This window comes from Vicugna pacos, chromosome 2, assembly GCF_048564905.1.
Source record: "Vicugna pacos chromosome 2, VicPac4, whole genome shotgun sequence".
NCBI lineage: Eukaryota > Metazoa > Chordata > Mammalia > Artiodactyla > Camelidae > Vicugna > Vicugna pacos.
The window spans coordinates 82,370,624-82,384,903 of record NC_132988.1 but is presented as its reverse complement, the minus strand read 5'-3'; the positions used below and the strand labels follow the sequence as shown (position 1 = coordinate 82,384,903).

General features: G+C 41.9%; 1 protein-coding gene across 1 annotated transcript in view; it reads left to right on the top strand.

The window, feature by feature from the left end:
- The window catches only part of GPRIN3 (GPRIN family member 3), a 62,606-nt gene extending 49,238 nt beyond the window's left edge, over positions 1-13,368 (top strand). Inside the window, exon 2 of the mRNA XM_031688270.2 lies at positions 10,173-13,368. Within this exon, the coding sequence (XP_031544130.1) occupies positions 10,287-12,635 (2,349 nt within the window). The 5' untranslated portion in view covers positions 10,173-10,286 and the 3' untranslated portion in view covers positions 12,636-13,368. The remainder of the gene's footprint in view (positions 1-10,172) is intronic.
- The last annotated feature ends 912 nt before the right edge of the window (positions 13,369-14,280 follow it).

The window sequence follows — 14,280 nt, the reverse complement described above, 5'->3', positions numbered from 1 at the left end:
ATCAGCCCTTGTTGGTGTCTTTCAGACCTTGTATGGACTTCCCAGTCGTTCTCCTGGTAGTCGTCAACTGCCATGGCCCTGTTGGGTGTGTCACTTAGCATGTTAATACATTACAGTGAGCATATCATGAGGCTCAGGGTCCACTGGAAGTCACCTCCTCCACCATCTTGGACTGGGTTCTAACCAGCTCTTATTTCTTCTCTGCAATTGCCTCCTGAGACTCAGATAAGAATAATTGGTTTCTATTTGAGGGAGAGGCAGAGGTGTGATTCTAGGGGCAACAGCCTTGGTAACAAAAAGGATGGTTGCTTTTAATCAGAATGCCAGCAATCTGGTGGACCTAGCATCCCCCCTAAAAAACACCTCCAAAGATTCTGTTCAGCCATGAAAGTTTTAAAGGGAAATGAAGGAATAATCTCAGTTAATTGTTGAGATAGGTGGTCAGAGTCGTTGCCATCCCCCAGTGCCTGCAGGCTTGTCCTAATCACCTGTTTTAACCTGATCTTCTAGGACTCAGGGAGGCCTGGATACTTCAGCTTTTCTATAAACAAGAGGTAGGGGTTGGGGGTGGGGGTGGGGACAGGGTCCTGTCCCCTTACAACATTATCTAAAAAGAATAGAGCTCATTATTGTGTTTATTTTCAAGTTGGATCAAACTTTCCTCTTCAAATGATAGTCTTTGGGCAGGGGTTTGGGAGAAAGTATAGTCAACTTTTCAAGTGTTGGACCATTTAAGGCAGACTCTGTATAAATAGATTGCATAGTTTTTGCCTTCTTGGGCAAATGATGCCGAAATAATATTTTTAAATTAATACTAATAATTCATGGCGGTGTATCTGTTATCCTCCATGAACCACGCAGGGTATTTCACTTAAACTCTGTAACAACTCTTTGAGGCAGGTAAATTCCATTTTGTGACATTTTTCCGATGCCTTAGACAAGACAAGAGGACATTAATAAGCAGTCCTGGAAGGGTTTCCAGACACGACCCCCCTAAAATTATCTGCAGACAGGCATGTGTGTGTGCACGTTGTGTGTTTCTAGAGAGTCCGCAGTTTTTACCAGCTTCTCAGAAACTGGGAGGTTGGATTAATTGTTAAGAAGAGCAGGAACTTCTGTGTTGCCTAGTCTACCCCTATTAGCTTGAACTAGGACAGTGGTTTCGAGACTATGTTTTCTGAGTTTCCTCTTGTTTCTTTTATTGTCTGATGTTGCTTCTTGCCCAGGTCATTGGGTTTGCCTCCAGAAAAAATGCCCATCTCTCGCCTGTGTAAAGTTAGTTAACAACGTGGACTCTGAGCCAGATGGTCTGGATTGAAACCTGGTCTCTTCCACTTACTGCTTGCATGAACTTGCCTCAGTTTCCAGCTCTGCAAAGTGGAACTCAGAGTAGGACCAACCTCCTAGAGTTGTTCTGAGGGTTAAATAAGTTCACACAAAAAATAAGTTCACACAGTGTTTGGAATATCGAAAGCGATAAGTAAGTGCTTGCTGTACTGTAGGATTCTAATCGGGTGTGAATTTAGAAGCCATCTGTTCAAACCGTATTTGACAAAAGAGGGAAGATATATTGGGGGTCTTCGTGCTTCTTAAAGCCCTTTTATACTTCCTAGTTTTTGCCCCGCCCTGCTTACCATGGAATTCAATGAGATAACGAGCCATGCGTATGTTTTTCTAAAACGCTGTGGAACACAAGACGAACTGAAGAGGGTAGAGATGTCGCTCATTTCTCATGAGCCATTATTAAAGGAGCCATTATACCTGAAGGTCCACCTGTCATGGTTGGTGGCACCAAGCAACACAGCCCTTCTGATTTGCTTTAGACGCAGTTCGAAGGGAAGAACCAATTTTTCAGCTGGTACCTTTGAAGAGTGCATTTGAGGCAGCTGTTAGTGTGAGGGTATGATTTTTTTTTTTTTTTTAAAGAAAAGAAGGCTCTGCTCTTCCTAGCCTGTGGGTGTTTCCTGGGATTGAATCACCGCTCCTTAAAAATGTGCACTGGCAGGCTCTGCAGGGTTCAGAATGCAAATGATCTAGGCAAAGGTTCCCGATTAAAGCAAGCAAATAAAATCGGATTGAATAAGATGCCAGCTGACTTTTTTTTCTTTATCCTTTGCGTGAGGATGAAATAGTCTCTTACCTCTCGCCTACCTGTCCTCTAAGGGTCTTTTTATCTCCCTCTGAAGGCTGAAAGCTGCTGTCAGATGGGTGGAGGCAGGGACGCCAAGGTCCCTATAACACTTCCCTAATGTCACTAAAGAGATTTGATGGCCTCCTGAAGCCCTTGTTCTAGCTGTGCGGCCGTTCTGAAGTGGGCAGAGGTCATTGCTGCCCACAGAATGATTGCCGTGACGTGCAGGATATCAGCACCTCGCTGGTCCAGGTCTCTCCATTCTTCCATCTAATGCTCTTCCCACCAGAGCAGCTTTGGAGCAAGCCACAAAGGGCTGAGATTCCCTGCTGCTTGTCTTATTAAGCCTGGGTGTCTGTTATGAAAATAGGCAGCGTTTGGCAGAGCAGTGGAACCCACTATTTTCAGAATGAGTGGTGGCAGTGGCAGCTTTCAGCAAGCCGGGCTTTTCATAAAGTGACCAGTGGTGAATGTCATTGTAGTCGGTTTTAGTACCATCCAGGCTGCCGCTTAGTTGCAAACCATTTACGAAAAGAAGTTTCCCTCTCTTCTGAAGATAGATGGGTAGATTGATCAATAGATAGATAGATACTTTTTTTTTCTTTCTTTCCATTTTCTTTCCAGAGTTACAGATAAAAGGAAGCGGCATAGAAGGGGCCCAGGCATTCCCATTCATTAGAATTCAGTTCAACAGGAATTCAATGTACTCAGCCTTGAGTAGGTTACTTAGTCTCTGGACCTCAGTTTCTTTCATTGTAAAATGTCAGTAAGGTCTTCCCTGCAGTTTTGCTGTATGGCTGGAACAAGGCTTTAAATCTTGGTTCAATTTTAAGGGCAGAGCACCACAGGGACCTGCTATCATGAGTCCAGTTTCCATCAGACTTGAAGGCAGACTCACTTAGAGATGCCATTAGCTTCTGTGTGATTCATGCCCACTTCAGAAAGAAGTCAAAATGCTCCAGAGAGTCTTATAAGAAAACCCATATTTGCTGGTGCTGATGAGATGATAAGGACTCCTTCCTTGACCAAACTTTAATCGGGCTCTTCTGAGCCCACTTCTTAATTAGGCCTCAGTCCTGGGCTTCCATGTCTGTCCTTGCAGAGTCCAGTTTTAGCAAGAATCCTACTAAGCCAGTTTAGAGAGAATATTCCCACCCATGGTATCTGATCATTCTCAGTTTCCAATCAAATTCTTCATCCTTCATCGTCTCCCAGTTAATACCTGATCACCTGACCTACCTTCAGCAACACTCTCCCATCCATGTCATCTCTTCTTAATAATTTTGCATCCACTGACTACCCCTCCCCTACAAACCCACTCCTTGCTTATAAATCCCACTTGTTCTTGTTGAATTTGGGGCTGAGCTCGGTCTCTCTCTCCTCCTGCCATAGGATTGACACCTATTGCAATAGTCCTGAATAAAGTCTTCCTTATCATTTTAACAAGTGTCAGAATAATTTTTTTCTCCAACACAGATCAAAATTTAAAATTGAGGCTCTTTTAAAGAGGCTAACACTTATATGGTGTTTAACAGGTGCCAAGGCACTATTTGTTCTAAATGCTGTCTGTTCCTCACAGCATCCCAATGAGGCTGTGTACTGTTACTATTATCCTCAATTTATGGATTAAACTGGGGCTTTGAGAGGTTAACTTACTTGCCTAAGCACACAAACCTAGAGTTAGGTAGTGAAACTCATATTCTAATCCAGGGATTCTTGCCCCAGGGTCCATGTTCTTTTTTTTTTTTTTAACATTTTTTATTGATTTATAATCATTTCACAATGTTGTGTCAAATTCCAGTGTACAGCACAATTTTTCTGTTATACATGACCATATATATATTCATTGTCACATTTTTTTCTCTGTGAGCTACCATAAGATCTTGTATATATTTCCCCATGCTATACAGTATAATCTCGTTTATCTAGTCTGCAATTTTGAAATCCCAGTCTATCTCTTCCCACACCCTGCCCCCTTGGCAACCACAAGTTTGTATTCTATGTCTGTGAGTCTATTTCTGTTTTGTATTTATGCTTTGTTTGTTTATTTGTTTGTTTTTTAGATTCCACATATGAGCGATCTCTATGGTATTTTTCTTTCTCTTTCTGGCTTACTTCACTTAGAATGACATTCTCCAGGAGCATCCATGTTGCTGCAAATGGCGTTATGTTTCAGTTTTTATGGTTGAGTAGTATTCCATTGTATAAATATACCACCTCTTCTTTATCCAGTCATCTGTTGATGGACATTTAGGCTCTTTCCATGTCTTGGATATTGTAAATAATGCTGCTATGAACATTTGCAGGTGTCATTTTGGAGTAGGGTTCCTTATGGATATATGCCCAGGAGTGGGATTCCTAGTCATATGGTAAGTTTATTCCTAGTCTTTTGAGGAATCTCCATACTGTTTTCCACAGTGGCTGCACCAAACTGCACTCCCACCAGCAGTGAAGGAGGGTTCCCTTTTCTCCACAGCCTCTCCAGCATTTGTCATTTGTGGATTTTTGAATGATGGCCATTCTGACTGGTGTGAGGTGATACCTCACTGTAGTTTTGATTTGCATTTCTCTGATAATTAGTGATATTGAGCATGTTTTCATGTGTCTATTGATCATTTGTATGTCTTCCTTGGAGAATTGCTTGTTTAGGTCTTCTGCTCATTTTTGGATTGGGTTGTTTATTTTTTTCTTATTGAGTCATATGAGCTGCTTATGTATTCTGGAGAGCAAGCCTTTGTCGGTTTCACTTGCAAAAATTTTCTCCCATTCCATAGGTTGTCTTTTTGTTTTACTTATGGTTTCCTTTGCTGTGCAGAAGCTGGTAAGTTTCACTAGGTCCCATTTGTTTATTCTTGCTTTTATTTCTTCTAGGAGAAAATTTATGAGATGTATGTCAGGTAATGTTTTGCCTATATTTTCCTCTAGGAGGTTTATTGTATCTTGTCTTATGTTTAAGTCTTTGATCCATTTTGAGTTGATTTTTGTGTATGGTGTAAGGGAGTGTTCTAGCTTCATTGTTTTACGTGCTGCTGTCCAGTTTTCCCAATACCATTTGCTGAAGAGACTGTCTTTATTCCATTGTATATTCTTGCCTCCTTTGTTGAAGATTAGTTGACCAAAAGTTTGTGGGTTCCTTTCTGGGCTCTCTGTTCTGTTCCATTGGTCCATATGTCTGTTTTGGTACCAATACCATGCTGTCTTGATGACTGTAGCTCTGTAGTATTGTCTGAAGTCTGGGAGAGTTATTCGTCCAGCCTCTTTCTTTCTCTTCAGTAATGCTTTGGCAATTCTAGGTCTTTGATGGTTCCATATAAATTTTATTATGATTTGTTCTAGTTCCGTGAAATATGTCCTGGGTTGCCCCAGGGTCCATGTTCTTAAACACAGTGCTGAACTGCCCTCAGCAAACTAAAAGTTAGGTTGAGAAGTCTACTGTGTCAGCACTCTTAGAATAAAGCTCTCAAACTTAGCTGCCCATAGGAACCCAAGTGAGTAAGGTAAACAAGGAGGGTAAGTGAGGGCTGGGGGTTCTGGGTTCTGGAGTGTCCCTGCCTTCTAGAGGGATGGCCTTTATCAGCGCCATGTAGTGTTGCCATCTGGAAATGGATACTTTCTGAGGTGTTTTTTTTTTAAAGAGAAGCAAGAGAAATCTGGATTTTTACGAAAGATCTTTTTAATTCAAAGGACAAGGAAAGAAAAGAGAGGGAAGAGGGGAAAGAGAAGAAAAGAGGGGGAAAGAGAAAGGGAAAGGAGAGCAGAGAAGGGAAAAACCACACAGGACACACACATACATCTGCAGAAGGTATTCATTCAGTCTGTGGACCACTTGTTTGCAACCTCGCTTTCAGAGGTTATTAAATCTTATCACAATGGACTCCCGTTGATTTTAAAGATTTTTACTCCTCACTCTAAACCATCAAGTAATTACATTTTTAAATGACCTATTTGTCTAACCTATTAGAGACTATGGATTTCCACTATTTGGTTGAGAAGAGTGGGGGTAATCGGGGAGGAGGGTTGTTTCTGAGCTTAGGCAGTCTCTCCTGGGGTCGTGGAAATGCTGTGACAATTACAATAGCAGATCTTTTCAGAGTAGTGTTGATTTTCTGTCTGAATCAAGAGATTTTGAATTACAAGCGTATCCAAGCAATCAGGGCTTTTCTTCTTGATTCTTGAATTGATGGATAATTTATCCTCTGTTAACAAAACAAACAAAAGAAAACATCCTTTCAAAGGTGAACTAGTACCATCAGCTCTCTGTGGGAAATGGAGATAAATTCTGACTTCTGAGAGTTTTATGAAGTCCCTCAGCTTTTCTAAGTCTTTCAACTTTCGGTTGCTGAACTTTGAGTTGTTCATGTTTTACAGTCCTTTCTAGAAAGCCAGATTTCTTGGCTCCAGCCATATAAGACAGAGATGTTCTTTACTCCTGAATTTATGAGACCTTCCACCTTTTTTGTAGCAGATGTCCAATGTGCTTGTTTTCAATGGTCTAAATCTGGATTACAGATACATAAAGTCTCATAAATGAGATACAGTCATTTACTTACTTCCAAAAATAGCACTCTTTTAAATTGTGTTTTCGTTAATATTTCATGTCATGGGTTAAAATTTTGTATTATTTTGAAGTTTGGCAGGGCTTAATAATGGCCATTTTTGGAGGGAAATGGGATCAATTAACACCTTTTTATGCACAAGACCCTGCACTGTGTCCTGCAGAGTGAACAAAAAAGAATCAATAAGTTTGTCCCCTTCCCTCCTGGGGCTGAAGTACTTTTGGAGAAATCAGGCATTTACACAAGTAGCAACCGTACACAAAAAGCACAATTCAAGGGACACAGAGGACCATAGCTGTAGGATTTTAAAGAGAGAGAGAGAGACTTTATGACCTGAAAGTCCTTAGAAGCCCTTCAGGAAGGATACGGGGTTTAAGTGGGGCTTTGAAAAATGGGTAGGCTTTTTGAGGGTGAGGAGGGCAGAGTGTGGCACTAAAGGTATTATAGAGACAGAGGCAAAAGAGGGAGAGGAAAGATGGGCTTGGGCACAACAAATGATTGCAACAGAAGACTCCAGAAAAGAAGAAATGGCACATAAACCTGGGGAATGATTTGTATGAACAAAAAGCAGTCAGAACCCAGGATGGGAAAAAATTTAACCCATTAATATGAATAATGAAGTTAGAAGGAAGAGCTGGTTCAGGGAAGAAAATAAGTTGGATTTATTGTTAGATTTCTTATGATATAGATCAACCAAATAACATTGAACCAAAATATCAAATTCTTTCTTTCAAAATCTTGGCCCAACCACATTTGCCTTTGTCTACAATTTTGACCCTTAAGCCAGAGTTAAGATGGTGCTGTTTGACTTATTATCCATCACATGCAAGGAAATAGGATCTTTGAATTTTGGAGCTGGAAGGGTCCTTAGAAATCATGTAACTTATTTTGCCAGTAAGTTAATGTGGGGTGCAGAAAGATTAAATGATTAGCATAAGGTCAGAGAGTCTATGAGCAATAGAGGTGAAATTAAAAGAGTCATCTACTAATTTCTGAATCATTGTTTGATCCATATCACATAAAGTCTGGTTATCCTGTCTAAAAAATGTTTATGTATAAACACATATAAGTGAATTTTCATATATACTTTAAAAAATTCAGATATAGTTTTTAAAATTCAAAATTTTCATACCTTTGGAAACTTCTCTTTTTCCATAGTTCCGAGTCCTTACACTCCCTCTGTTTACCACCCGCTATGTGTCATTATATATATATTTTTAGAATTTATATACTCATACACAAGCATACCTTTACACACGCACACACATAACACATATGTAGTGTTTTAGATCATTGTTTTACAAAAATAAAAACATATATATTCTTTTCTGTTCCTTGCTTTATTCTCCCAGCAATACCTTGGGGAAATTTCTCCCAAGTGAAAAGTTCTAGCCTACTTAATTGGGTTTTTACTTTGTTTTGTTTTTAATTTTTTAATACAATTTTTAAAGGTTATATTCCATTTACAGTTAGTACAAAATATTGGCTACATTCCCCATGTTATACAATATGTCCTTGAAGCCTGTCTAACACCCAGTGTTTGTACCTCCTACTCCCCCACCCCATATGGCCCCTCCCTCACTCCCCACTGGTAACCAACCACTAGTTTGTTCTCTATATCTGAATCTTCCCCCTTTTTTGTTATATCACTAGTTTGTTTTATTTTTTAGATTCCACGTGTAAGTGATACATAGTATTTGTCTTTCTCTGTCTGACTTACTTCACTTAGCATAATGCCCTCCAAGCCCATCCATGTTGCTGTGTATGGAAAAATTCTGTTCTTTTTTATGCTGAGTAGTATTCCATTGTATAGACATACCACATCTTTATGCATTCATCTGTCGATGAACACTTAGGTTGCTTCCATATCTTGGCAGTTGTAAATAATACTGCTATGAACACTGGGGTGTGTGTATCTTTTTTGAATTAGTGGTTTTGTTTTTTCAGATACCACCCAGGAGTAGAATTGCTGGATCATTTGGTAAATCTATGTTTAGTTTTTTGAGGAACCTCCATACTGTTTTCCATAGTGGCTGCACCAATTTACACTTGCACCAACAGTGTATGAGGTGTCCCTTTTCTCCACATCCTCACCAACATTTGCTATTTGTGTTCTTCTTGGTGATAGCCATTCTGACAGGTATGAGGTGATATCTCACTGTGGTTTTAATTATTTTAATTGTTGCATAATGCTTCACAGGGGAGCTATGTCATGATTTATTCTGCCATTCCCCTATTTATAGAGCAGTTTGTTTTAAGTTTTAAGTCTCCAAATAGTACTTCAATAAACATATATCTACATATGCTGGTATTTTATTTCTATTGATAAGATCACTGGGTCAGGACACATGTATTTTTAGTTTTAGAAGCTAACCTACTTCCCTAAGAAAACTATAACTATACACATTTGCACATAGAATTAAAAATACTTCCTTTCACTAGGTTTTCCCAGACCATGGTGTTATAACTTTTTTTTAAAAGTTTTTGCAAGTGCTATTGGTATAGAGTAAAATCTCATTATTACTTTATTTGCATTTCTTTGACTACAAATGAATTTGATCATCTTTTCATAAGGTTGTTGGCTGTTGGATTTCCTCTTTTGCAAACTATGCTTTCATATTCTTTATCCATTTTTCCAATGGATTATTTTGTCTCCTTGTAAATTTTTAAGAGCTTCTGCTGTGTTACAGTTATGTCCTATAGGGATGCAAACATTTTTTCCAGTCATTTGTATTTGTTCATATTATCTTTTGCAATGCAAAAGTTTTATAATTTTTCTAGTCATCTATGTTGATGTTTTCTCTTACAGTTTTTGTATTTTCTGCTTTGCCAAAAAAAAAAAAGCCTTACCCACCCTGCTCCTAGATTATATTTATGATCCTAGATTTTCTTAACAGGATTTTTAATTTAATTATTTGTTTTACAGTTTAACCTTTAATCTTTCTAAATCCATCTGAAGTTGATTTTTCAAATTGGTGTAAGATAAAGATCTAGTTTTCTTTTCTTCTGGATGAATAGTTTGCCAACCCCTTATATTAAAGAATCCATCCTTTTGCCACTACATTGAAATACCTCTTTTGTCATATAGTAAATCCTCATTTATATCTGGATCTGTTTCTAGATATTCTATTCCACATATCTGTTTAGGCCTATTTCAGTACTTACTGATTTGATTACAGTAGCTTGATAGGACTTTCTGATATCTGGTAAATCTGATTACCCAAATGATTTTTGAGGCAGTTATCGAGTGTGTAGGTAAACACATTAAAAACCTATCTGCTGGACAGCAATGGGATGCAAACAGAACTAATATATCAAAATGTACTTGTATAATCAAAAGAATTTTTCCAAAATCTTTCTTCCCAAGATCTATTTCTATGGGAAGAAAAGGTTTGATGTTCTTATGAGATCTTAAACAGGTGACAACAAGTTTCACATCCTCAAATTCTGTTCTCTATTAATGGTGCTGTTTCCTTGATTCCCAGGTTGGCCCTGCAGCGGAATCGTCCTTGACGGCGTCTTCACTCTGAGCTACGACTGCATCCCAGTGGAAGCACTGCTCAGGGGAGCGCTCTGAGGTTTTCCTAAAGGGAAATTCCATGGGGACTGTACCTGACTCTCTGAGATCAGCTAAAACTTCCCTGATTGAAGCTTCTGGAAAAGAAGAGGATCTAGGAGAGGTGCGGGCGGCCTCACCTCAGCCTCGACCAGCCCTCCTGTGTGAGAACACCAATGGCCTTTCCAGCACTCCTGCAGAGCCAGCCCTCGGCCCCAGGACAGCAGCTGCGGCCCTGATGCAGGCCGGTGAGCATGAGACCACCCAGCCCGCCATGTCTTCTCCTGGCGTAGTCCGTGAAGTGGGGAAAACATCTCCCACACTCAACTCTCCTGGCGATACCCAGCTGCCGGGGAGCAGGGAGCCCACAGCACCAGCCCCATGTTCTGCAGCAGAAAAGGATCTTACACACGCAACATTTACCATGCCAGCTAATCAGCACACCCACCCGGCCATCCCAGGCGACCAGCCCAATGCCGGCCCCTACTCAGGACCTGAAGATACCCTGGTGAAATCACAGAGAACTTCAGATGTAGAGCCACCCGAGAAGTCAAGTTGTCCTGTGGGGGACACCTGTGGTGGCAACAAAGATCAAGTGTCCTGTGATTTTCCATCTCAAGAAACAACCCAGGGAATGGTGCAAGCTGCAGGCACAGCAGCCAGAGTGTTCGGTAACACGTCCACTCCTGTAGGTGGACCTGAAGGGGAAAGGCAGCAAGCTGTTTGCAATTCCCAGACAAGGTCCTGTGACTCTCCTGCGAGAGATGATGGATGTTCCGGGAACATACCACCGTCTGCCTCCACCTCAGACACCCAGGCTGTGACTTCAGGGACACCTCAACCATCCCACCTCCCTAGCAAAGGGTCAATGTTTCCTTCAGATCTGGAGAAGGTGCCACCGCCAACACATGCTCTGGTGTCAAGGTTCAAAGAAGCGGGCACGATGACCAGCCAGGCTGAAAAGGAGATCGAGGAAGCCCCCCCCAGGGCTCAGCAAGATGCCGAGGTGCAGGCAGTGGCCAGTGTCGAGAGCAGAGCTGTGTCCACCAGCCCCAGCATCCTCACTGCGTTCTTAAAGGAAGCCCCTGCTCAGGAGCAGTTCGAACCAGAGCAGCTGTGTGTCATCTCCCATGGCAGCGGCCACGTGAGCCATACTTGGGAGCTGACTGACCACACCCATGGGCCCTGGCAGGTGGCTCAGAGCCTGGGCATCACGCCAGAGGTGCACATCCAGGCGGCTACAGCAGTTTCTACAGCTTCCCAAGGGGAAAGGGAATCAGTGAACCCACCAGGCGAAGTCCTTATGACCCCAGCAGTCAACGTGGCATCCAGTAACGCTCAGGATACGTGTAAAGAAAATGGGAGGTCAGCAGGAAAGACCCCAGCAAGGGAAGGGCTCTCCTCTAAGCAGCTTTCAGGTGCTAGTTCTACCTCCCTGAAAGCTGGCCCCAGTGACCAGACCTCTGTCAGCACAGGACGTCCAGCTGGAACAAGTCATGGGTTAGGGACATGTGAAATGCAGCCATCTGAGTTTGCTGTGGAAACCACAGATGGCCACAGAGCAGACCCAGATTACCAACTCTCCAACTCTTGTGGCCCCACCAGCAAAGCTGACCAGTCCGGGAGCTTAGATCTCACCAACCAGGGGAATGCAAGAGAGAGGAAGCGTGTGTCTCCTCACGTCGTGAAAGAGCAGGAATCCCCTGGCATCGATATTCTGGATGCAAAGGGAAGGGCAGAGGCCAAAAGCCTACTTCTCAACCCGAAATCTCAAGAAAGTGGAGGCACAGCATCAGCTGCCAGTCCCACCCCCTCTCCAGTCAGAAAGAGTCAGGAGGGCACCGGTGAAGAAAACAGACAGACCAAGACAGCCACCAGCCTAAGCCTGCCCTCCGATTCCCTGGGGGAGTCCAGTCCGGGTTCTGGCAAAAGGACCCCTTCTCGCTCGGTCAAAGCCAGCCCCCGCCGGGCCAGCCGGGTCAGCGAGTTCCTCAAGGAGCTGAACGTGACAGCAGCCGCCGCTCAGGTGGGACTCACTCCGGGAGAGAAGAAAAAGCAGCTCAGTGCTGAGTCCAAGCTCCAGTTGAAACAGTCCAAGCGTGTCAGGGATGTCATGTGGGACGAGCAGGGCATGACCTGGGAGGTGTACGGCGCTTCCCTGGACCCGGAGTCCCTGGGCATCGCCATCCAGAACCACCTACAAAGACAAATCAGGGAACACGAGAAATTAATCAAAGCTCAGAGCAGCCAGACCCGGAGATCCATCTCCTCAGATACTTCTTCCAATAAAAAGCTCAAAGGCAGGCAGCACAGTGTTTTCCAGTCCCTGCTGCAGAACTTTCGACGCCCCAACTGCTGCGTCCGCCCCGCCCCTTCCTCTGTGTTAGATTGAAAAGGAAAACAGCTGCAGGGAGCCCTTGCATGTGGTCTTCGTAGGTGTCCGTCTGTCAAAGCTTACTTGTTTTTTTCCTGAGAGACCAGGAAGAGAAAGCAAGTGTTAACTCCAGGAAATTGCTGTGAAGGCTAGTGGGGTCCCTTGATGGAGTCTTCATTAAAAAAAAACACACACATCATTTCAATTGGAAAGAAAGAAAACAAGCAAGCTTCACTGAAGGTTTACAACTGTAATTAAGAGGAAATAGAATTCACTGTTTTTTTAATATGCTGTTGCTTACAGAACTATCATTATCATTATATATGTATCATTTTGTATAACTGCCTCATTTTATCACACTAGTATTTCCATTAAAATCTCGGCTTTATGTTAAAAATAGCAAAAATACTGTTATACTTTTTGGTCCATTGCAGTGAGAATGCTGTTACCCCACAAAATTTAAGTAGTTGATAAGAACTATCATATAAAAAATTGAAACAAATTTGACTCTTAGGCCAGAAGATATTAGGTAAAAACATTTAAATGCATAAAATACCAAATATGAAGTCATATTTGTAAACATTTGCAGATAACCCTTTTTATAAACCTTGTTATACCTGTTAATAAATATAAGAAAGTTATATTAGGAAAAAAAATTAGTGAAGCATTTGACTATGAATATTGCCCACATAAAAAATGAATTTATATATGCACCTTTTCCTGCCCTGAAGGCAAGTTTCATCTCTGTGATTGTGATTAGACTAAATTCATATTTCCTTACCCTAGAGAAAGTACATGTGACTGAATTCTTGGAGAGAGTCATCAAGTTATTGATAATACTCAATTTTATGTTGTGCAGGTGTTCTCCAATGACATTCTACTGAGAGCGTCACGGTTCGGGTAAGGAATTATAAATAGCCAATCACCAAACACTCTATTTTTAGGTGTTAAAAGAAAAAGAAAAGAAAGCCTCCTGAATAACAAAACAACACATATGAGACTCCTGTAAACAGAATGGAGTTTGTGTTTTTGTTTGACTTGGTTCAGTAGCTTCTAGTAGAAAGTGTGGTCCACACCGATTAGAATGTGAGCTTCCTCGCTGTTCTTGTACGTAGACTAATATCATCTTATTGCTTGAATCTAATCTATGATAAAATGGTAACCTCTGTAAGCCTATTGATTTCAAGAGAAAAACGTCATAAAATACCACCCTTCAAACCCAATAAAAGAAGCCACCTTTACTGAAACACGTTTTTGAGCTTTGGGTGGGCTTGGTCCTTGAGAACATAGGCACCTGTCTGAGCTGAGCCCTCACCTGTCTCCTTAAGAGGAGCGTATTCCTAGGGCTTATGAGTGTCCTGCAGGGCACTGGGCTGGAACGACCAAGAGGGGCTTGAGTTGGGGTGACGGACAAGAGGGGAGAGAGCGAGGGCCCAAAAGGGCTTCCCCTCCTGGACTCGTGGTAGGGAGGTTGCTGGTTTCCACCTCGCATTTAGAGAGTCACTGTTGGTTGGAGGGGCGCTGGTTGCTTTCTCTAATCTCATTGCCCTCGATGAGCCAGAAAAGAGTATCTGGCTGTGTGTTCTCTCTCCAGAGATTCAGAAATGCCATTTGGGCAGTAAATTCACAGTTTTTCTTTTGGCTTTTTTGTTTTTTCATTTTA